A 25,612-nucleotide genomic window follows, 5' to 3' on the forward strand; every position below is an offset into this window, starting at 1 on the left:
AATCGCTATAAATTGTTCAATGAGGAGGTTAGAAATGGATCGAAAATTATTTTTTGTAATTATTATATCTCGATAACAAAACGGCGAGGTGCTACTTTTATCTTTTTAACTTATTCTAAAAATATTTTTCAACGCGCCCTTAATTTTTTTTCCAATTCTGTCGAGAGAATTTTTTAATATAATAAAAAATAGTTGGAGAGACCGGACATTTTACATACTTTAAATGGAACATGACCCTCAAAATCGCCAACTTTGACTTTAAATATCTCGCGATCTAAACGGTCAAAAATTATGAAATTTTAGGAATTTATAAATAAAGCTATTCTGAACCCGTAAAAAAAATTTCAGCCGAATCTGTCGAAAAGTGATTTCATGCTGGAACTGCCTTAAAATAAATTTTTGACTGAAAATTAAATTAATTATTTTTATTAATTTTTTTTATTTACTAATTTTATTATTTATTATTCATTTTTTTTATTTACGGAAAATAATTGTGAGTTTTTTTAACGTTTGCTACGAAAGGTTTTGATTTCTTGTTAGAAAGAATGTAAGTTAACCTTTCAACACGTGGATTATAAGATTTTTTTTTCTCTCAAGTTTAATCTCAAATATTTTTTGAAATTTATATAGAAAGACTAGTTAAATATTTTTTAATTTCTTATAATTTATTATTTTTTCGAAAAAAAATTTTTTTTAAAAGCATGAGAATTTTTCTCATATTATTATTAAAGTATTAAAGCATTGGAGATTTCAGCTGCTGTATATATTCGGCATAGTTCGGCTAATTCCGGTTTACGGCTTCATTATAATTATAATTTTTTTCTAATTCAAAAATTATTAATAATAATTATTAATAATTTATTCAATATTAAAAATTCTATTATTTTTTTTTTAATTATAATAAAATTATTAAAATCGTTAAATAATGTTTAAAATTTTTAATTAATTATGATTATTATTATTATTATTGGAAAATTTCCTTTACTTATCTATTGCGCATGCGCATGTGCAAAAACCCACGTGTTTTTATTCTCAAAGCCAGAGTAGAGAAAGTTAGTCGAATAATCCACGTGTTGAAAGGTTAACCAAAAATATAATTAGTAATTATTAATTACACATTTGAGAGTAATAACAAATGTAAATAAAATAAATTTTAGTGAAGAATTTTGAGTGATAAATTAGTCTGATAAGAGTATTATTCTGAAACTTAATCTCTAGTAAAAGTGAAAAGACGGAGTTAAATCTAATGATTTTTGTTTAAAGTTAGTGTTAGTGATAATGCTAAAAAAAAATATATTATAAGCAAAAGATGTCGAATAACGGATGACGAGTGTAATAATAAATAGTGAGAAGGTGAAAAGAAGGAAAAGGATATGGGAATTGGCGAGATGGATCGGGGAATACCAAGTAGCACGCTTGCGACCTTGAGAGGAATCCTCGTGAGCTCTTTGTCGAGGGAAAATCTCGGTCCACATGATATTACTCAAGTTGAACAAATTTCGCGGCATCGCATCAGCAGAAAAGTTCATTTTAGAGAAGGTTTTTATTTTTGGTTAACATTTATGAGCTCAAGGGCGAATTTTGAAATAAATAAACAACAGGCAGTTTATCATTTTTTTAATTTATAGCAAAAATATGTGATAAGATATAACTATATGAATGATATATAAGACTATGAAAAATTTATTTTAATTGTTAATTTTTACTCATATTTTAATATTTATTAAATTACTTAAAAAAAAACATATGAATAATATTTATAAAAATATATTCCCTTAACATAAAATTTAAGTATGAAAATTTATAAAATTAAAAATTATTTTTATACATTTGCATACATAAATTTTTTGTACGTTGTTAATGTATTTTAATTAATATTAAAATGTATTAAGTATTTACAAAAATTAGCTATTAAAAAAATGTTTACATAATTTTGTATATTAATATTTTATTTTTAATATATATTTTTAAATGAAAATGAAGTTAGCTGATATTTCAAAATTTTTAAAAAGTTTTTATTGAAAAAATTTCAATTAAACAATTAAAAAAAAAATTTATATGTAAAAAACTTGAAAAACTATATGTGCAATCTTTTTAATTGTAATTTAATTAATAAAAAAAATCACAAGTTTTTAGACGCCTGCTAACTTCAGTGTCATATTTTTAAAAAAAATTTATTTCATGGAGAAATAATTATTTACATTAATTCTCAATTACTAATTAACAAATAGAATAGAATATAATTTTCTATTAAACTATCCAACTATTTTCCTTTAAAGAAACTCACTTCCAATTCCAACAACTTCTAATTATAGTCTTAATAAATTCCCAGAACTTGATTAATTATTAAATTAAATGTTCTAAATATAAAGCTAGAATATCTTGATACAGATGTATATCACTCCAGAATTTAAAAGCTTATTCGAACAAGATAACAATAAACTATTTCCATGAAGTACAAACAATCGAACTGTACTTCCGACCTTGCAGATCTGCTAATTAATAGACGAGACGAGACTAAACGCGAGAGCGAAAACTTCTGGTATTGCAATCACGCTATTATAAATCACTAGTCAATTATTTTAATTTACTTGATAATTAAATAATTAACTATCAACAATCTGCGCTGTTTACCTTAACATTGTAAATTACAAATAAACAAAATTATTTGTTTCAATTTTATAACTTCATTCAATTAATTATTTTTTTTTTTCATGTTTCAGGTGAGTATCGAGACCACTCATCCACTCTCAATGGAGCTAATCATAGAGTACTTATAAGTATGTAGTAAATCATTTATTTGCGATAAGACTTATTTACTTAAATCAGTCATTCACTTTAAAATATTAATTTAATAATTAATGCAAAGTAAGGTAAAAGCCCCAATAGATGATCATGTACCAGTATATGATCACTCCATGTATTTGTATACCTATATTTGTAAATATAGATATACAAATACATGGAGTGATCATATACTGGTACGTGATCATCTATTGGGGCGTTTACCTTACTTCTGATTAGGATTTTTTAAAGTTCAAGGCTTAAGCTAATCCCATTGATTACATTAACAATTTAATGACGTTAATCAGTTAATATTACATAGAAAGTAAATTTGAATTTAGTTAGTTAGGGTACGTGCATGAAAATTTGATGAGCAAATTGCAGCGATGTGATTTTAAATTTTCCTGTCGATAACGACCGAATTTTATGATGCGTACTAAGTATCGATCCAATTAAAGAACATATATATGTATAGAAAAATTTAACATTTTATCCTCAAGACTCTTCAATTATTATTTATTATTAAATTATAACAGTTGATATAAAAATGCTACTTTACAATTACAGCGTGAAATGTTCAAATACTTTGCCGTTAATTTTTGATCGGTTTAAAATTTAATAGAGGTGTTGAGTCAAGGTAAATTTTACTATTGATGTTTACATTTGAACTTTATATTTTAGTAAGACTTTAAAATGTTGACAGTTTGTTTTTGTTTTGAGGAAATCAATGTAATTTAAATTTTATTTTATCAATGTTTTAATTATAGACAAGGTCTATTGGTCGTCATTATTATTATTATCGCTCAATTATCATTAAATGTTTTTTAGAGCCATAACAATTAGAATTTAATTGATAACTATTATCTATTAATGCCAGTTATCGATAATTAGTTTATATTATATCATTATTTATCTCCATAAATTCTTTATTATTTTATTAGAATTTTTTGATTCTCGATTAAATTTTTTTTAGGACGCACTGATGAAAAAAATTAATTTGATTCAAGCTGAAAAATTTTGAACCAAAAAGATCATGTTGAAAAATTTAATTATTTATTAAAAATTTTTTAATTAAGAAATTTTTTTTTATTTTATCAAATTTGATTTGGTTCAAAAATTTTTCAGCTTATTAAAAACAAAAATTATTTGAATTTTATCTCACGTTAATTTTTTTCTTAATATGCTTTTTTCTTAAATCTTCAACTTCAAATATAAAGGCAAGTAAAATTTTTTTATAAGAAAAGTATTTTAATATTAAAAAAATCGTCATACTATCTTTGAAATTACGGATTTTTTCAAATAAGATTTTACGATGTTGTATCAAGTTTCTTCTTTCGTTGATGCGATAAAAACCCTCAATATTTTATAACTCGAACCTTTTTTAGGATCTCCCATAAAACAACAGTTCAAAAATACGATTCTGCTGATCTGATAAATTGAGAATACCGGTAGGCAGAAAAATGGCTTAAGTTGATAAGGAACGCCTTGGGCTAGCTTTTATTACAGTTAAAATAGGTCTACATCTGGGCTGAAAATTCTCATCTCTTTTCTTCAACAAATTGAAATTAAATTCATATTGAATAAAACTCACAAACTTTCTTATTCATGATAATAATATCATTTCAACATATCGATAAATATTTAACAGTAATTATGAAATCCTTAAAAAATAACAGATTAATATTATATTTTACTCTTATAAAACTCATCTTTATCCTCAATTACACAAAATTTATTGAACGTAATACGAAAAATAAAATAACATATTTTACGAGATAAATCTAAGTACCAATAAGGAATTTAATGTTTTAATTAAAAAATTCCTCTCTGCGATACAAAAAACAGAATCTTTATATTATATCAGATAACATTTTATCATTTTCCATTGACTAATCTCGAACGCTTTGTGTCTCTTTTGATCGGAAATGATTCACGTTGGCACATTCAGTACGTGCGATATAGCTCATATTACTTCGATGTCGATCGCTCTCACCGTCGACGTCCAAGAGAGTGGAGATCCATCGCTATATTAGGAGCGAGCACGTTCTCGTCCATATTCAGGCATACCATTTTTTTCGTCGTGATACTTTTTCCCTCATTTTCAGCTTCGGAACATATTTATATTTATATTTATGTAACACACTCACCTTATATGAAATATAATATAATATATAATATCTTATTTAGGGACATAAAGTACTACACCAAAATTTTAGCAATAAATATTATTTACCCGTCGTCCAAAAACGGTGATAAAAAACAGTGACCACTGCTTCGAGGTATATTTCGACATGCTCGATATTATTCTGGACTTTTTGTGACTTCCTTCGAGGCTTTGCCAGTAAATATTACAGTTTTCCCTCTTTCATCATTGCTTGTAGCTATTATTTTGAAAAAAAAAAATTTTTGAATTATATCTCGAGTATTTTTCTTATCAAAATATTTTTTAAAAAATATCATTGGACAAAATATAATAACTCTAAATACAACACTAGAAATTGTTACAAAAACTATTAAAATTTTTCAGTCCTACAAAATTTAATATAATTTTATGTTAATGCACTTATAAAGAAATTAGTTTAAAATGAAAAATTTTTGGTTTAAAAATCGATAATTTTATTTATTTATTGGATTTATATGCCAAAGCTTAGCCGGATGGCAAATTGTACAATGTCTAGTATAATTAATGAGTAATAACTAAAAAGTGTAATAAAACAGAAACAGTATAATAAGATACGATACAATAACTTATATGAGTAACATATCAGTAACTTAAAACAAGCCGAGCTGAAAAAATTTAATAGAATTACAAACTGTTTGATACTTCAAGATTGAGAAAAAATTCGAACGCTTTATTTTTTAAGCTCTCAAGGGAATGGGAGTTATTAATATCACTCGGTAATTCTCGCCATAAATGAATACTGGATACAATAAAAGAGTGCTCAAAGGTGGCAGTGGCGAAATTAGGCATTTTGAAAGAGATGTAATTTGACTGCCCAATTTTAAAACACAGTAACTGCAAAATTTTTATACCTAATTTTTTTTAATATTGTTTGTGTTGGATTTTTTATAACTTTTAGACCTTAATGTCCAGTATTTTTTCTTAAAAATATTTATATTCAAGTATTTTCTTTTCATAAATCAAATTTTTCATCAATTTGGCAGGCAAACTTTTTTTTAATAAGAAAAATTTAAAAAAATTTCTAAATGTTAGTTACTGTGTTTTGAAATTGGGCAGCCGAATTGTTCTTTGATTTAGCAAAAAAATTTTTGAATCAAGTAAAATTTACTTGAATTAAAAACAATTTCTTAATTCTAGAATTTTTCTGTTTGATTAAAGATAATCAAATTTTTCAAAACGATATTAGTTCAAAAATTTTTTCCTTGAATTAATGAAAAAAACAATTTGAACAAATAAAAATTTCAATTTCAGTTTTATTACTTAATCAAACATCCCTTTGGAAATATTTTGTTCTTGTTCGTACTTTCTGCAGAATAAACAAAAAAGTTTCCCCTCTAAATAGACATATTAACAAGGGTATGGGCAAGCAAGTTACATAAGGATAGCGAGCATAAGTTTTCAAGAATCTACTCCAGATCTCGAGAGTCACCAGACGAAATACACTTATCCTCACAATAAAACCACATATAGTGCAATAATACAGAGTAGTAGAGTTTCAGAAGGATGGCGTCGTTGAAAAATTTCATTGCCGAATTGCCGAGCTTGTCTCGCCATGTTTTTACTTGGCACTTGGAAAGGAACCAACCTTATATATTTCTATCTGTCAAGTTCGATCCCAGCAGCAGTTCGGTTATGAAAAAGTAATAAAATAAACTAAAATAAGCTGTAACTACCGCTCGAGCCAATATCTGATCATCCATTTTGCATAATACCCTTTATACTTGTTTACATTCTTTCCCATTAATCGTTTATCATCTTCGATTACTTCAAATATTCCCAAAAATTTTATTTCATAATAATTTATAACCCATAACTAATGGGTTATAAATTTTTGTACTAAAAAAATTTTTAAAAAACATTATCAGGCCGCGGAAAATTAGAGCAAAGTGAAATTAGAGCGGTTTTAATATATTTTTTTGATAGAGAGCTTCCGAGTGCTATGCCCCGGAGGAACGAATTAAAAAACGTCCAATTCGGTGGTACATATATACTAAAGAGCCGACGGTGAAATACTGGTCGACGTGAGGACAATGGAGGGATTAGATCGGTAGCTCACATTCATGAGCTGATTTTGGTTGGTATGAATTTACAAAATATAGAATAGAACGTGACACATTAAATCCGGATATGACTGCTTCATCATACATACCTTATCCATCTATCGGACAGTCACTAATTTACTATTATGCAGAATGTTAGTACCAGACGCTACTGTGTAGACGGCGCTCACCGCTCCGCGGTATATGGCCGGCTTTAGGTTAAAAGCAACTTCAATTCATACAAACTCAAGCTGGATAATTGACAAGTTAAGGCTTTAACTGTCGTTATCATTTCCGAACCAGTCCCTAAAGTTTGTACGACCGTCGCTAATTCTCCTCTGAAAGACCTCATTAAAAAAAATTTTAATTAACAGACAGATTAACAGCTCACGCTTCAAACGCTCAAGGCTGATAAAGTTTCAGAAAAAAAATATCAACAAATTTTATCAACTTTTTTTTAGACTTGTAATTTTTAATTTATTTTTTTAAGAGTAAATTGAGTAAGACGCTGTTGTTATATTATTATATTAAAACTTGAGATGTAATGAATAATGGAAGTGTCGAACACGGTTCTTGTGATAGAAAAAGCAACTCCTTGACATAAATTCTTGAATAGATAAAAGCATTGTTGGGTTAAGTTAAGGAAAAATTAAGTTACCAGAGTTTTTCCATGACCTGAAGGTACAAACCCTTTATCTGATATTGTTTTTAAAATTACAATTTATGATTAAAATTGTTCAAAAATTTTATCAGTCAAATAAGTTATTATACCCGGTAAATATTTTATTAAATTTCACTTAATTTTGGATAGATTAATTAATAATTAATAATCAAATATTGTATCTTGTTTATTTGAGCCACGGATTTATCTGGGCAGATAATTTATTATTAACACGGAAGTTTATTTTTACAAGCTCGTCCCTCGATATTTTCATCGAGCTTGCGCAATTGCATCACCCGTAACCCAATGATAAAATTTCTATACTTTTTAAAATTATCAACATTATTTATATTAATTAAAATTAATTTGATTTAAAAAGTTAAAATTTGGTTCTTCTCTTGTGCTGTCTTTTTAAGTGACAGAAATAAATATGAATAATTATTATAATTAAAACATAAATATCATAAGGAAGGACTGCAATGAATAGAAGAAGCGAATCGCGATGAAATTCAAAGTTTTTAAAAAAACAAGTAAAAGCGGGTGGGAATTCCATTAAACTCTTGATGGAATGACGTTGTTTGAGAAACTCAGCGATACATTACATGAATATCCATGGAATGATTATAGTTATAGTTTGTAGACGAGACTCTAGACACTTGTACTCTTATTCTGGTATTCTTTGTCTGTCTGCTGGTATTATATTGTTGTATACATATTGTGAACTGTGTACTGGTGTGTGTCTCTTTAGACTCTGTATTATATGCCACAGTATGTACTACTAATAGTGCAGTCGCCATGATGATGTAAAGTACAATGCTCGAGTGACAAGAGAACACGCGATGCAACTGTCGGAAGTTAAATGCTGCTAAAAGAAGCTATAATAACGGATATTAGGTTTACGATACAATTCTCTAAAAAATCATGGTATTAAATCCTGCGATGAAAAATTTTTTCTGAACTTGCTCTATACATGAAAAAAAAAAAAAAAAATAGTTTCAAGAGAAAAATTCTTGAATTAGAAAAAGTCATTTTGAAAAGTTTTGTTGTTTTGAATTAAGAAGAACAATTTTTTAATTATTTTCTAAAAACTGAATGAGTGCACAGAAAAAAAAAAAAAAGTCTTGAGTCAAGCGTAAATTTTTTTAAATCAAGAAAATTTTAAGGAATACTAAAAATTTCTTGAATGAAGTTGAATTTTTTTAAGCCAAGAAAATTTCTTTTTGCTCCAAAATAACTTCGGTCTTCCTTATAATTTTCTTGGTTCAAATAAAATTTTTTTTGGGTGCGAAAAACTACAGATTAATAGTTAATAGTTATTTTAAAGAATGCCTTAAGTATGTTACTAACAATTAATAATTATTAACTTTTTAGTCAGTAAGAATGGTCAAATTTTGAATTCGTACATTGAAAAAAAAAAAATGAACTTGAATCAAGAGAAAATTTCTTGAACCCAGAAAATAATTTTAAAGTTTTATTGTTTTGAATCAAGACGAAAAATTCTTAAATCAAGAAACATTTATTTATAGCAAGAAAAATTTCTTAGTTTAAGAATTTTTTTACTCAGATCAAGAAGATAAAATTTTTCAAAATTATTTATTTGATTTAAGTTAATTTTTTTTTCTGTGTAGATTTTTGACTTAGAAAATTAAATTGTACAAACGAAAAATTTATTTTTTAAATTAAACTCTGTATAATTAGTAAATTTTTAGTGGATTTATTCAAAAGCTACGAATTTTCATATAAGTTTTATATTTATTGTTTCAATGAATTTAAATTTCACTAATAAAATAATTTCTTCAGAGGTTCAAAAATTTTTCTCTCGAATCAAGTTAGTTTTTTTTTTTTAAGTGTAATATTTTACATTATTTTTACTGTGAATGTATCATATCCTTTACTTTATAACTTAAATATCCTAAATAAAATTTTCAACAGAATTAATAAAATTAATTCAAAATAAAAAACATCCTTGACATTTAAAGATAATTCAACCTGAATAGTTTTTGGTTAAAAAAAATAAAAAAGCAGTGAAAGCCTGGAGGAAAAGTTTGGATCGATTCTGTGGAATAGAAAGTGTTTGAGGACTCGACGTGGACTAAAAACCCGAGTCCTTGCTCTCTCTCGAGTGAAATATCCTGGAAAATAGGAAAATAGAGCCCGTGATTTTTATACCTGATAACGTATCAGCAGACGCGAGTTTTGGGAAAATGAAAAAATAAAAAAGCACCGCTTTTATCTGTTGTGTGCCGCGCGAGGATTAAATATTATAAAAATATATTATTGGGTCAGGAGTTTTAATGTTTTTCCCAAGGTCAAAGGTTTTATTTTATTTCCACTTAAAGAGGAAAAGCTCGATGGGATTAAGCGGGCTATCAACATTATATTGCGCCCACGTGACCGGTGTCCATCTTGGGAGCTTTGTCTTCTAGCAGTAACTCCTACGCGGTTTCTGTCTTATATACGACCGGGACAGGATGAGATAGGATGCGGGTCAGAACTTAGATTACGGGAAATTGCGGACAGTCACCCGCGTGGAAAAGATCTGGATCTGGAAGCGGAACGAGGTCCGCAGAGGGAAAATGAATGGGTGAATAGAAATAAAAGGAAGGTTTTGAGTACTTTTTATGCTTTTGAGTGTTTCGACTTTTGTGTCGAACTTCAGGACTAATCCGGAAAATAAGTTGAGGATATAAAGGATAGGATGTGCTATGGCGACGCAACTGATCGATGCAACAGCGCCATTGCGAACATGTTGGGAGAAGAGAGAGAGGAAAGAGCTTGCGAAAATGGCGGGTCGCCGTGTACTAACCCTCATGCGTACCTTGATCTGTCATTTATTTTTATAATACATAGAAAATAAATTAAATTTAAATTAGAAAAAATTTTTTTAAGAGATATTTTTTTTAAGTCTCAAAAAATTTTAATTTAAGAAAAAAAAATTTTATATTGAAGTGAAAAATTTTTTATTTATATAAATTTATTTATCTAAGTAATAGTTTATATGAAATAATAATTAGAAATATTATTTAAATTAATTTTAACATAAAAAAAAAGTTTTGAATTTTAATTAGAAATTATGAAAATTAATTTAGCAAATATTCGATAATTTAAAAAATTTTTTTGACAAATAAATAATGAAAAAAAAAATTGACATGTAGAAATTTTAAAAAATTAAAAATGCAATTTTTTAAAAATAATTTTTTGGAATAAATTTATTTGTCAAAAAAAACTAAAAAATAATCAAGTGACTTTAAAAATTTTCAATATTCATTTTTATAAGAAATTATTATTCGAGTATAATAAAAAATTTTTTTACTAAAAAGTAAAATTGCGGCAAGCGAATAAATTTTTTGTCACTAAAAAAAAATATTTAATTCAATAAAAAATTTATGTCTGAAGCCAGATAATTTTTCAGGCATTTAAGGATTGAGATAAGAGGAGAATTATTATGAAAGATATAGAAATAAAATCACAGTGGAGGTTTTAGCTCTATAAAAAAAAAAAAAAATTGTTCCTTAAGAAAAAAAAAATTTGTGACGTATCACCTGCGCCCTTATTTCTTTCCTACTTATAAGATATCTGGCGGAAGAAAAAAATTTTAACTAAAATAAAATGATAAATTCCATGGTTTGAGAATATCACGTACTACCCCTGGTACGTGCGTCGATCTTGGATACACGAGGAGGTACTCGAGGGGTGAGAGCGAGGGAGAGAGAAAGTTTCTCTGGCCGAGAGTGGGAATGTCCTCCCACCCTGTTTATGCTCTCACTGCTGGTAGTCATCCCTCTCCCGAGACATTCGCGCACGTCCTCTTTAACGTTCTCGCGATTTTGCCCTTTCAGTTCCAGCAGTTCTCGCCCGGAGACCAACCGGCTTTCTCCTCGACACGTATCTTTATCACATACGTGTACATTTACACTCGTATGTTTATATATCACACATAACACATCTACCCGGTTAGATCGTGCATTTAAACACCACGAGGACCTAAAATCCTCGTGTCCGAGGCTCCCTTGAACTTTGTCACTTGTACGGTGGAAAATATTTATTTAAATATTTATAAGTGGTAACGGATCGTTATCCTTTGACCTTTTTCATAATTTATCACTGGGATTAACTTTTTTTATTTTATTCCATCCCATGCTTTTTTATTTTATTTTCGCTTTTACATATTCTGGAAAATTCTAAATCCTTCAGTTTCCAAACATATTTTCCTTCAATGGCTTTTCTTACCATAAAATCCTTTGTATTGAATATGCCTTTAATATTTTTAATGCATTCAACATTTTTCATTACTTTTATGAACAAACTCTTCAATATGTGATTTATTTTTAGTGATTTTTATCTAAAAATAAATTTTTTACTTTTTATTTTTTAAAGTGATTTTTCAGTAAAAAAATTTATTTGAATTTTTTTCTTAAATTTTTAATTTTCTGTACCAAATTCAAGGATTATTATTTTATTTTTATTCTTATAAAAAATAATGTAAATTTTCACGTATTTATTTTTTCTCAATATTAAATAATTAAATTATATCAAATAATTTTTTAAGTGATTAAAAAAAATAATAATTGTTCGTAAATTTTAACAAAAATTTTTTTCACCCAAAATAAAAATTATTTTACCAATAATAAATAATAATTTATTTATTATTTAACCAAACTTATCACTTTCTTACCAAAAGATGATCCAATTTAAAGTTGCTTAAAAGTAATTGTCTGTCAATTTAGTGCTCAAACAATTTCTCTTACTCTCAAGCATCTCACTAACCAATTAACTCTACAAATATTTAATTACCATAAACATAAACTTGACAGAATAGAACAAACATAAACTACCTCGAATCTTAATTGCAGAGAAACAAATATTACAAAAATTACCATAATTATCCAAAAGTGATCCCCAGATTTTTTTACACTAGCAATTAGATAATTTACTAGCATATTCTTTTAAGAAACAAAAATCCGAACAATAGGACCGGCATTCCATACTAAATTCCATTTGCTATCCTCGTCTACAAGTTTCCAAGTTCCCTGGGAACAAAACTAAACCTTACCGGCTTAACGATCACCGTCATTAAATTCTCATCGTCATCGTCATCGTGCCATAAAAACCTATCGTTTAGCATCTGACCTCCACTAATACAAGTTAAGCTAAAGCTACTTTTATTTTTTTCTAAACTTCTAATCCTTTATTCCCGAATCTCAATTTACACACACACATGCACTATTGTTATTATTATTATTTTATCGTCATATACTTATACTTGCAGCCTTAGCAATTCGCGTGATTCCATTTCTGAAGACTGTCATAAAACCTGCACTACGGCATTAAAAAAATCTAACAACAATAAAAATGAACAATTCGCGTGTTTTTATAAATATTATATTTAACGACACGATAAACTGCATTGAAATAGTTCTGCATAAAAATAAATAACTATTAAATTAAAAGAGTATTGAGAAATAGATTTGACTTGAATCCAACTGAACCATCAATTCATCGAATAACTCAAACCATCCGCTACTCCATACTAAGCAAACTTTATAGACAAATTTAGCTCAGCTAAGTCAGATCAATGATAACTATTATCGTTTCTCTTTTATTTTACTTTCCCCTGCATTCTCTTCATCTATCAAATTATCCATTAACCTATTCCGGAGTAAAGTAGAGGATTTACATCTTTATTCCCATCCTCAACTTATAACTAACTCTTAACCTCTTCTCATACATTTCTCATACATTACTTGGATCAAAAAAAAAATAACTTAATTTTAGATTCTCTTGTAACTTTATTTTACAATTATATTCAACGAGAGAGTAATCGTATTACAAATTAATCAAATTAATTCTTACTTCTTACACAAAATTTGAATAAATTTTCCCGTGAATATAATTTAATTTTTTTAAATTAAATTTTTATATAACTTGTCCTAAATTTAAATTCCATATTATAAAATTTTACGTTACAAAACAAACTACGTAACATCCCCACTTACTAAAAAATTTTCCTCAATCTGTCCTAAAAAATTCAATTAATCTTCCCATCAACAATATTAAAATTTGTCGCCGGAAAATAAATTCTTATTTTTAAAATAAAAAGCTTCCAACACAACAGAAAAATCAGATATAACATTATATTTTTCTCAGCTTGGCTCTTGGCCAAAATTCAAAGGGTTTCATCAAAATGACCTTCACTAAATGTCGGGTGGGCTTCGATTAGTCGATAGTAAACACAACAATCTTCATAGACACTAGACTGACTTTTAGCAAATAATAATTAACATAAATACAAAGTGAAAAATATAAAAATATTCAGTGATAATACTTTTCATTAACATTACATCAACTTGAATCTAAATCAGTCCGTCACGTTTTTACAATTTTTACGACGCGAATCAATCGAACGAGTAAAATTAATTCGGAATTATCTCATTGCAGTCGAGTGAGAAAATTATAAAATAGGGTGTTTAATAAAATAAAAATGATGACGGTTGTTGATATTAAATCCAAAGTGGAGCATCGGAAAATTTTTTTAAAAGCCAGAAAATGTGTCGGAGGCAGCGGGGGTGGAGAATTTCGTTCAATTATAATCAGTAATTGTGGAAAAGAAAAATAAAAAAAAAAACAAAGCTGAGAATTGTTGAATTGGACTGGGAATTGTGGACGCATAAGGGTCCTGGGAAGGGCCATGGGGGATGAGACAGAATGTTCTCTGAGCTGTGCAGGGAGACTCTCCGGAAGGCCGCTGTCTGCTACAGTTCTGGTCGGTCAGGAAGTCCCAGCTCATCGCCACCAACGTCACCGCCGCCCTCACCAGCTAAAGAAGCAAAAACTTCTGCCAACGCTGAATTGGCAAATGTCAACCTCAACTCTCCCAACGACCAAGTCGGAGAGTCATCTCTATCGACACCATCATCAGCCAACACACATGTCAGCAGACAACATCTTTACCAAGGAAGCGAGCCATCCGCGGCTAAGGACGCGCGGGAAGTCCCTAACAAGAGGCCTAGCTACGAATATATCGAGTAGGTTTTCATTTTAGCGATAAATTTGTTTTTATCAATTTTTGGTAAAAGGCCATTCATTAATTACTTAAGGGTACTCTGATAGAAGGATTGTTTATAGTTCAAAATATTTGTTAATATTTAACGAAACATTTATTAGAGACCTCTTTTTAGTCCTTACACGGAAAGAACAATAACCAACTGCACACAAATTATTTTTGGACTGTACTCAGTGAAGTCTTCGATTTAATCGATTAAGTTTTCTGGTTATATCGCGTAAAATTTCACGGGATATAATCTGAAAAATTATTTCGTGTAAATTAAATTATATTCGGTTGAAATTTGGATTATGCCCACGGTGACTCCGCCAATTTTTTTTCTAGCGCTTGCGCACTTAGCATTATCATATCTATTATGTATTTTAAATATTAGGTTAGTCAAATATTGTTTTAAATAATTATTACATACATTAAAAACATTTAAGGAGCATTAAAGCACAATTTTTCCGATAATTTGGGGTTAAAAAATTTATTTTTCTTTTCTTAGACTCTTCGAACTTAAAAATGTTAGGCTAAGAAAAAAATATTTTTACATATCAAAATATATAAATAGTCACACACTCATATAATTCACTGATTATATTTTAATTAATGTCCAATATGCTGATTGACTATAACTCACAAATTATGAACAGCACTTTACGCGCAGGCGCTAGAAAAAAAATTGGCGGAGTCACCGTGGGCATAACCCAAATTTCAACCGAGTATAATTTAATTTACACGAAATAATTTTTCAGATTATATCCCGTGAAATTTTACGCGATATAACCAGAAAAATTAATCGATTAAATCGAAGACTTCACTGAATACAGTCCAAAAATAATTTAGTATACTTTGAAGGATATTGACTATAATCTGAAATTTTTTTTCACTATAGATATCACGGAGTATACTATACGAGTATGTGCAGTTGGTTATTGTTCTTTCCGTGTAACAAATATTTTTTAGTATTTAAAAGGTCTCTAATAAATGATTTTTTAACTATTAACCAAAATTTTTTAATACAAATAAATACGTTTATCAGTGTATTGAGGGGGAGGGGGGTAAAATTCATTCTTACATAATATTTCATGAATCAAAATTCAATATTAAAAATCTAATTCCATTTTGGATTCCAAATAGTTTTCTTAATTTTAAAGTGTACAGTCGAATTTTTATTTAAATAATTTTTATTGCTTATTTAAAAAAAAATAACTTATTAAAATTTCATATGTTTTTATTGTTATCCATGTTTGTTTCTACATATAAAATTATAGTATATTTTTCTGTGTATTATCATATTTTTATTATTTAAAAAATAAAAAATATTTTTAGTTAAAGAATAAAAATAATGGATCCACGTTACATTATAAGTTTTAGTGGAACTTAATTGATAAAGAAATTAACTTGACTAAAGAGCCAAAATCTTGAACCAAGAATATCATTTTGAAGAAAATGATTTTCTTGAGTCAAAAGAATAAATTCTTGAGACAAAAAAAATTTACTTACATCAAGAATAATTTCTTGACTCAAGAATTTATTCTCTATTCATTTATTAGAATTTATTACGAACATCTATACAAATCTAAACATCTAAACTTTTTTTACTCAAAAAAGTCATTTTCTTCAAAATAATTTTCTTGGTTCAAGATTTTGGCTTTTAAATCAAGTTAATTTTTTTATCAGTGTAAGAAAGGGATGGGAGGGTTCGAGTAATCTAACGTATACTTACATAGGGGTAAGGAGGGTCAAAAGTCACCGAAATTGTCCTTAAATAACTAATGAATGGCCCCTAAAGACAAATTTATCGAAATTTAAATTGAAATTATTAAATAGAAAGCGAGCTACGATGCCCACGGATTTCAGCAGAAAATCGCGACGCGATCGCCGCAGGTACTACTCGTATCCGGACGATATCCGCGAGTGGAGATCCGTGTCTTGTGACAGAGACAGAGACAGAGACCAAATGTATTATTGCCAAAATCAAAACATTAACTATGAGTACCGTCGAGAGTACGGCAGGTACCGTAGGGACTCCTCAGGGTCTTCGACCGATCAAGATGACTCCTCGACCTCGGGAGATGAAGGTAAAATTTTTATAAAAAACGAGTAGTTGATTTATTTTTTCCACTTGCTCGAATTATTAAAAATTAAATTGTACTTGTATTGGAATTTATGAATGCATTTTTTTTAATGGATGATGGTAAAAAATACTTAAATTTCATTAATCAGTCGGAAAAATGAATAGAAAATCAATTCTGATAAAAAATCTAAGTTGTCTCCGTGAATAGAATCATAAAAAACCTAAAAGTTGTCTCCGCGAATAGAATCGTTTTTTCCATTTTCCATAAAATATAAACCTTTTATTCAATAACGACATAAGTAAGTACGACGTAGGATATGTAGGACAGTTGAAAAAATAAAGAGATAAAAAATAATAGGCAGACTATAGAATTTACTAACCTACTTTTTTTCGATCACTTGAAATAACTTATAAAAGACTCGGAGGCGTCGATCCGATCGTTTTCCTTCCAATAAAAATAATATGTCTGCTTCTCTGAATGTTTTCAGTCAGCGACAATAAATTCTGTAAATCTCAAGGCAGAAAGTACAAATACATATTTTTTTATGTGTAATAAATAACAACTATTGAAAGATTTGAAAAGACATTTTTCGTGAAAAGAAAAGTTTTTTCGAACCAGAAATTTTAGACCCGTTGTTATTTTTTTTGAAAAAAATTTCTTGCCTTAATTTAATAAAACTTCATTTTAAGAAAGAGAATTTTTATTTTTATAAAAATAAATTCAAGAATTTTTCATATTTTTGTAAAGATGTAAGATGTGCTTATAGATGTTCGTAATTAATCTAGACGCTTGTGAAGGACATGAGAAATTGAGCCAAAGGTTGGTGTTCTACACCACAAATTGCTGACGCTTAATTCCTTCACAAGTGTAACAGAGGCTCCCAAGTGCTCTATGACTTTATGACTTGTTCATACCTTTGCCAAAACCGCACCCGATTTTTAATCTCTTACTCCTTGTTATGTTTTATGAAAATTAAAATTAAAATAAAGTAATTTTATGTAAATCTAGGGAGTTAAGTCCAAGCTTTTTCTGTTTGAATAAAAGTTCGCTATTGTTTGCAGGTTAATTTAAAATTTTAATCAAGTCGATAATCCATTTAATATCCGAGCTTTGGTAAAACACTTTTCTTAATTAATTCTCGCTGAATGAAAACCACAGTTATTTAAATAATATCTTTATTCGTTATTTTTAAAGAAACCTTCACTTGGTATTGGGGTTGAGGTTGAGAAAAGACAGAAGAGAAAATCCAGACGCCATATTTTTATTATTTATGTGATGAAATTGGTGCTATTTCTAAGAAAGATATAATCTTAAATGTAATAAGATTTTCTTGATAGTTATGTTTGAAGTTTCGACTCGAAATATTATTAATCTATTCGCTCACCGTGAACTTACAGGGCTTAGATTGCAATTACAACTTAATGAACTTGTACTAGACTTGGATTATTATTATTATTATAATAACTTTAGAATTAACCAAGAAAATTTAAACTTTTAAAATACCTTCAAGCTTCATATTGCCTTTAATAAAATGTTTTAAATGTCAAAGCTCACGAATAAGCTGAGTTTTACATCGTTATTTTGAAATTCAATGTTTCGAGTTTGTTTTTTTGTTTTATAAAAAGTTTGAAATGTCATCTGATTTCTAGCTTTAGCTTTAATATTCGGAAATTTCCTGGTTCACTAAACTTAAGTAAATTTAGGTCAAAACAAATTTATTGAGTTTTAGCAATTCTAATGTTTCTATTAAATTCACATAAGTTTGTTGCTTCAAGTTCGAAATAAGTAATTGTGATCTCTATTAATTGTAACTATTTTACAATGCAATAAATTTTACAAAATTTTTTTAAAATTTGGTAATTATAGAGTAGAAGTACCGTTTGTGGCCAGTGTACCTTTTTTGGTCACTTTATTTTCAAATTATTGTAAGGTAAAAGACCCAGTTATTGACACTGGCCTAGTTGTTTGACACTTGCAATTTTATTCTAATTAAAAAAATTAAATCTTCTCAAAAAACCAATTTTCTTAAAATTTATGATCAAAAAATTATATTATTAATTTATTAGAGTTAATTAGTTTTTTTTTTTTTTTTTTTTTTTAATTAAAATAAAATTGCAAGTGTCAATAAGCGCAAGATTTTATTAATTCAATTCGTATAAATTTACTGATTCATAAATTCTATACTGAAAAAAAAATTAACGATTCAAGAGAAAAATTCTTGAACTAAGAATATAATATTGAAGAGGATAATTGTCTTGAATCAAGACGAAAAATTCTTGAATTAAATAAAATTTCCTTAAATCAAGAAAAATTTTCTTAAATCAAGAATTTTTTTACTCAAATCAAATATTAAGTTCTTCAAAATTATATACTTGATTCAAGAACATTTTTTTTTTCTGTATAAAAATTCTACTTAAGTAGTTAAATTTTTTATAAATTAACTAAAACATCAAGTAGCAAAAAATGAAATTACCAAAATCGGTACTTCTACCCTCACAAAAAAAATTAATTTGGTTCAAAAAAACTTTGCTTTATCCCAGAAAAAATTTTTTTTGAGTCAATAAAATTTATTCTAAAATTAATATTCTATTTTTTGAAAAATTAGGGATAAAAATTGGTTTGAATTTAAAAGAATTAAATTTCATAAATATTTTGGAATTTGGAATTTTTACTTTTGATTTATAATTTGAAGGTGATGCATTAATTTTTCAATTTTTCAATCAAAAATTTAATAATTAAAAAAAAATGCCAATCTGTCAATTTTTACAATTTTTATGAAATGCGTATAATTGCGTAAAATTTCATACACATTTTTTCATAAAATATTGCTGACGATAAAAAAATAAATAGTTAAGACAGCAATTTATCATTTTAATGCAAAAGAATATTAATATCCCTTGAGAAAATATGAAAAAGTTTAAAAAGGACTCCAGAGTCCTCAAGTAATTTAAAAAGGGATTGAAGTTGTCAGTGATTAAATTCCAGGTGTCTAAGCTAGAAACTGGCATTGTCACAAGAACCGACGACAAGACCCATCAGTTAGAACAGAACAAGCCCAGACATAGAGAGTGAAGTGAGAAGCAAATAGAAGGACACTCTTAGGAAATATTTTCTCTTCAAAGTCCATTAAAGTAGTTGATAGGTAGAGTTGATAAAAAGTTACCCTGTCATTAGCAAACTGCATTAGACCTAACAAACTTTCGAGAAAATTAATTGGAAATGAGTAAAGCGAGCCCAGTTAAATTGGTAATTAACTCTTTATTTGGTGCTTTTTAGATTTACACCAACTGATAGTGCCGCTAGTTGTGTTACACAATATCTAGTTCGACCTGAACCTGAGTCGAATGCACGACAGAAGGGTGCACTCGAGCACCAATAGAGTTAGGCAGAGGTTTCATCAAGTACGCGCTAGGGTTATGTACTATATACTCAGCAAAAGGGTTGCGAAGAGCAAGAGAGTGGTTGGCAAATATGAGGGAACATTTACTATTATATTGCATACACTATTACTATTATCTGTAGAGTTCACAGAGAGGATATCTGCCAAGCACTGAGGGGTTAAGCAGAGACACAAAACCTAGGTGATGGTATAGAAGCGAAAGCAAATCTAATTTGCTCTTCTGACTTATAGAGGCTCTAAGAGAAATCCTCTTCCTCTTTACTTGTTTTTATTTCTTATACTCAATATTATGTATTATATACAATATACTTTTTTCTTTCATGAAATTCTTTTGATAGAAATATATCCTCAATCAACGTTTCTAGTTTTTATATTAAATAAAAATTTATTTTTATTCTGCTTTTGATGAAGGGTATTTTCATTTTTATTGACAATTTAGAGAAAATGATATTTTATTTGAAAAAACAATTTTTAGCGAAATTTTTTTGGTAATTATTTACAAGTAGGGTATTCTCTATTTTTGGCCATGTCTAGGTGAAAAATTAACATTTTTTATGTGCATTTATAATAAAAAATATCGTGAAAGAACAAAATAAAGATTTCGATAGCTTTTTTGCCTTCAAAAGTTGGAAAAAATTTTGGCTCATGTTTTTGGATAAAATTTATATTTTATTTTTTTTTTATGTTTTTGATTTGTTTTTTTTTTTTCTTTAAAAAGTACATAAAAAAAAAAAAAAGTTAACCCCTGATAAGCACACATCTAAGCCGTATACTTCTTAAGGCATTGAGGGTGAAAAGTACCCAACATATTTCATTTTCAAATATCTTCATCCCTAATAAAGATAGAGATTTTTTTTTTTTAAATCAAAGCTCAAAAAATTCTCTATAGAATAGATATAATATTAAATTAATTAGTGCAAATTAAAATAGATAAAAATACTATCGAAGTTTAAATATACACAAAGAATTATAACGAAATAAAATTTTGGGGTGGGTACTATTTATCCAATGTGCTTGTCCTGGGTTAAATATCAAAATTTTCTAAAAAATTTATAAATTTTTTTTTTAATTTGTTAAAGTTGTGGTAATCAACTTTTTTTTTTAAAATTGCTCATTTTTTTATGTATTTAAAAAAAAAAGACATCAAAATTTTCAAATAAAAATTTCGTTCAAAAAAATGAAAATTAAAATAATGAACCCCACTTGTAAATAATTACCATTTTTTTCAATAAAAAAGAGGGAAATTTAATTTTTTATTTTGGCCAGCCGTCATTTTTACAACTTGAATTAATTAAAAGTTTTAGCTGAATTTTGAATAAACTAACGATGTTTGAATTGTAATAATAATAGTTGCTTCATATGTAAAACATTTAAAAATCACAACTATTTTAAACGCGGAAATTTCAATATTTTCAAAAGTACCGGAGGATTGTATAAAGCTTTTATTTAATTCAGTAGAATGGCATTATTCAAATGCAAAATGAAAATAGAGTACGGATCTAAAAACAAAAAGGACGAAAAAATCTCTGAAAAGTCTTCTTCATTTCACTGTAAATGTCAATCGGACTTTCCGCTGGTGAAGCAGAAAAGCTTGTGCTCAAGTGCATTCAATCGGCTTGAGAATAAATCAATTGCAACTTGAAATTTAGCCTAAAAAAAAAATAATTATCTTTAGAAATAAAAATTTATAAATTTGATCGAATTAAAAAAAGTTTTCAGCAGCAAATAAAAATTTTTTTGCACTCTAAACTTTAGAGTTATAGACTCTAGTAATGTTTTTCCTATTGTTATTGTTAACATTTATTATTTCTGAAGTGATCTTTGAAAGTCTTTGTTGCCTGAAGCAAGTTTGTCTCGCATTGTGGTGAATGAATTTTTCCAGTGCTGTGCTGTTTTCTCACGAACATTTTGAATCGATTATATTACAAAACAGAATAACCCTCCGGTAACTATTAGATTCCGGATTGTAGAAGATATTTTGTATTTTTATCTTTATTTTTCAGTTATTCTATTTAAAAAAAAAATCATTTTTTACTTTATTTTCATCTTTGTACATGACTACAATACACAAAAGTGTTAAAGAATATGCATGCAAACGTTTTGATAATTCAGATCGTTAACTCAGAGTCGGATCAAGCTTATCGGATTTATAGAGATTAAGTCTTTAACAATGGAAAAGAGACAATAAGTTTCAGACTATTGTTCTAGTTATTTCATTCTGCTTTAATGCTTTTAATCGTTTCTAAAAACATTTATCTTTAGAAAGAACCGAAAGTTCTAATTAATGATAGTACTAATACCAACGAAAGTTAATAATTTTTTCCATTGATTTTATCCACTTTTTCATTTAAAAAAAAAAAATTTTTTTATGAATTTTTACACAGAAAAAATGGTTCACTTGAGTCAAGAAAATATTTTTCGTCCTAATTATTTTCTTGAGCGAAAAAAAAAATTTTTTTTGATACAAGAAATTTCACTTGTTCCAACAAAATTAATTCTCTTGCTTTAAGAAATACGTATCTTGATCCAAGAAAATTTATTTAACTCAAGAAAATCTTGTTATTTTAAGAAAATTCAGCCTCTCGCTCCAAAAAATTTAGTTCTTGATAGAAGTAAATTTTCTTGTCTTGAGAAAATTTCTCTCTTGCTCCAAAAAATTAAATATAAAGATAGAAGTCAATTTTCATTAATATTTTTTATTGATTAACGTGTCAAATGGGAAGATCAAATAATATTGAATCATTTTTTTTTCATTCGATATGTATAATTACACGCTAAAATAATATAAAATGGGTATCAAATATTCAAGAGAAAAATTTTCTCAAGGTGAGAAAATTTTTTTCTCAGCTGAAGTAGGTGGCGCTGCTTCCCTAAAGTATCTAAAAATCTTGATCAAATATAAAAATTTATTGTATCAAGTATTTATGATAATTTGAATTAAGAAAAAATAACTTCCACCAAGAATAGAATTTCAAGAAAAAATTTAACTTCGGCCAACACTACTTCGGTCTTCCGTCAGGCACCCGAAAATTTTCTTGAGCCAAGAATTTTGTTCTCTAGTCAAGAAATTTTTCTTTCTGTACAAAAATATTTATTGTTGAAAAATATTTAAAAATGAATGAAAAATAACATTTAATATATAAAGATGTTATCCTGAATAAAAATTCAATCAAAAAAAAATTTCTTTTGTGTTTGAATCACTCTGTAGTCTATTTTTTCAACTATTCACTGAAAATGTCTATCAAGATCGTTTGATTCAATTGAACAAGCCCTAAAAATCATAAAAAAAGTTTTTAAAACCTCTACAATGCTTTTTAGAGGAAAAATAATAGTGCTTTAAATTTACCAAAGTTAAAAACGTTTTTTCTGCAAACAAAGCTTTAAAAATATTCATAACTTTTATTTAGATCATAAAATCTATGAAAAAAAAAAAATTTAGTTACACAATGCTAATAAATTTTAGCAACCCTCCGATTTTTTTATTAAATTGAATAGCACGATGAATAGATTTTTATCGATTGTTACGTAAATATTAACTCAAAAATTTGAAGTAAAACCGATATAAATTCAGTGAGATGGAGTTTTTATCGGCAACGGATAATAACAAACTACTAAGTGTAATTCCATCAGTCTTGTTGATAAGTAGCAAACATTCCTGAGCGTAGAAGGTGAACGTGAAAGCGCTTAAGGATTATCATATAACGCGATTGCGTAATCAATTTACATTAACATTCAACTGCTTCAGTTGGATCTGTTTCATTCCTCGCATTTTCTATTTCTCTTGTTAGACTTTTCCAGGTGCTCGTACTAATACTTGTGATATTTTATTTTGAATAATGCTTACGCATTCATTTATTTTACAATTGTAATTAAAATTATAATTATAGCTTGTTTGAATTTCTCTCTTTAATTAATTGAGAATTCACGGCGTTAAAAAAATTTCTAACTAGATTCGGAATGAAAAGTTTCATAGTACAGTAACATTTCCTCGATATTTGGTTTTATTAAAAAAGTTTTATTTGACACAATAGCGAGTGTAAAAAATTAATGCCTGCAGCAGACTAATCATACAGATATTCAATATTAAATATTAAATACTAAATTAGAGAGTAAAGAGTGTCATGAAAAGGGAACAAGATGGATTATGAAATTACATGATTAATTAGATAAAAAATGATGAGGTAGCTACCAGACTGTGAATGCTCTATCACGAGTCGGTGGGATTTAGTGTTCAAGTGAATAGTTGTACTGTTGTATAGTTGGGTATATCGGTTTTGTGTGCCATGTACCCCAGAACCCACCCTTGGGATCCTGAATTCCAGGATACCTCTAGTGAATTTGTGGCCTCGCATGAGTTATGACGCAATAGAATTTCATTGCTTGTCTCTCTCCAATTAAAACTAGACTGTAATCTGTTGGTGTACCAGCTTTTCCTCAATGTCCACTTCAAAGCTTTGTTTTATCCTCCGATACAACTCGCTGAATGTTACAGCCCTTTAACCTCTCTTAATTTTCAAAGGATACTTATAATAATAATAACAATTATCTATATTATTAAGAGAATAAGCAAAATTTTGTGGCCAGTGTATTTATATGATAAAATGGGTTTTTATGGTTAAATTTGATATCGTTAGAAAATTCTTAAGCTGGAGTTGTCCCTTTTCAAGATTTCATATCATTCTCACCAATAGTCAATTTATAATGATAAGTATTTAAGCTGCATTCGAAAATGCTCTATCTCTAGATACATAATTAAGAAATTATCTTGTATCTTGTGAACTATTGACATTTTTAAAGATATAAGCTCATCCCGATGTTACACTCATCAAGACCTTTCATTTGAGTACCCACATCAATTTTTCATATATTTATATATATTATATATATGTATATATGAAAAATATATCAAAAATGCATATGGGTACTCAAATGAAAGCTCTTGATGAGTGTAACATTGGGATGAGTTTATATCTTTAAAAATGTCAATAGTTAAGAAATGACTTTTATCTTGTGAACTATTGACATTTTTAAAGATTTAAGCTCATCCCGATGTTACACTCATCAAGACCTTTCATTTAAGTACCCATATCAATTTTTCATAAATTTATATATATTATATAAATATATATATATGAAAAATATATCAAAATGCATGTGGGTACTCAAATGAAAGCTCTTGATGGGTGTAACATTGATATGAGTTTATATCTTTAAAAATGTCAATAGTTAAGAAATGACTTTTATCTTGTGAACTATTGACATTTTTAAAGATTTAAGCTCATCCCGATGTTACACTCATCAAGACCTTTCATTTAAGTACCCACATGATTTTTTTATATATTTATATATATTATATATATGTATATATGAAAAATATATCAAAAATGCATGTGGGTACTCAAATGAAAGCTCTTGATGAG

The 25,612-nt window shown here is 27.7% G+C and overlaps 1 protein-coding gene across 26 annotated transcripts in view; it reads left to right on the top strand.

The window, feature by feature from the left end:
- The window catches only part of LOC123269376 (MAP7 domain-containing protein 2-like), a 121,061-nt gene that overhangs the window by 52,122 nt on the left and 43,327 nt on the right, over positions 1-25,612 (top strand). For 9 of the 26 annotated variants that reach the window (XM_044735030.1, XM_044735036.1, XM_044735048.1 and 6 more), the window contains exons 1-3: positions 11,544-11,692; positions 13,814-14,691; positions 16,545-16,795. The exons of 8 other annotated variants lie outside the window; for them this stretch is intronic. In XM_044735030.1, coding sequence (XP_044590965.1) covers positions 14,372-14,691; positions 16,545-16,795 — 571 coding nt within the window. In that variant the 5' untranslated portion in view covers positions 11,544-11,692; positions 13,814-14,371. Of the gene's footprint in view, positions 1-1,207; positions 1,540-2,723; positions 2,781-11,543; positions 11,730-13,813; positions 14,692-16,544; positions 16,796-25,612 lie in introns of those variants that run through there. 9 more of the 26 variants (XM_044735046.1, XM_044735035.1, XM_044735038.1 and 6 more) reach the window with 4 other exon arrangements.

Source organism: Cotesia glomerata, linkage group LG7 (assembly GCF_020080835.1).
Source record: "Cotesia glomerata isolate CgM1 linkage group LG7, MPM_Cglom_v2.3, whole genome shotgun sequence".
NCBI lineage: Eukaryota > Metazoa > Arthropoda > Insecta > Hymenoptera > Braconidae > Cotesia > Cotesia glomerata.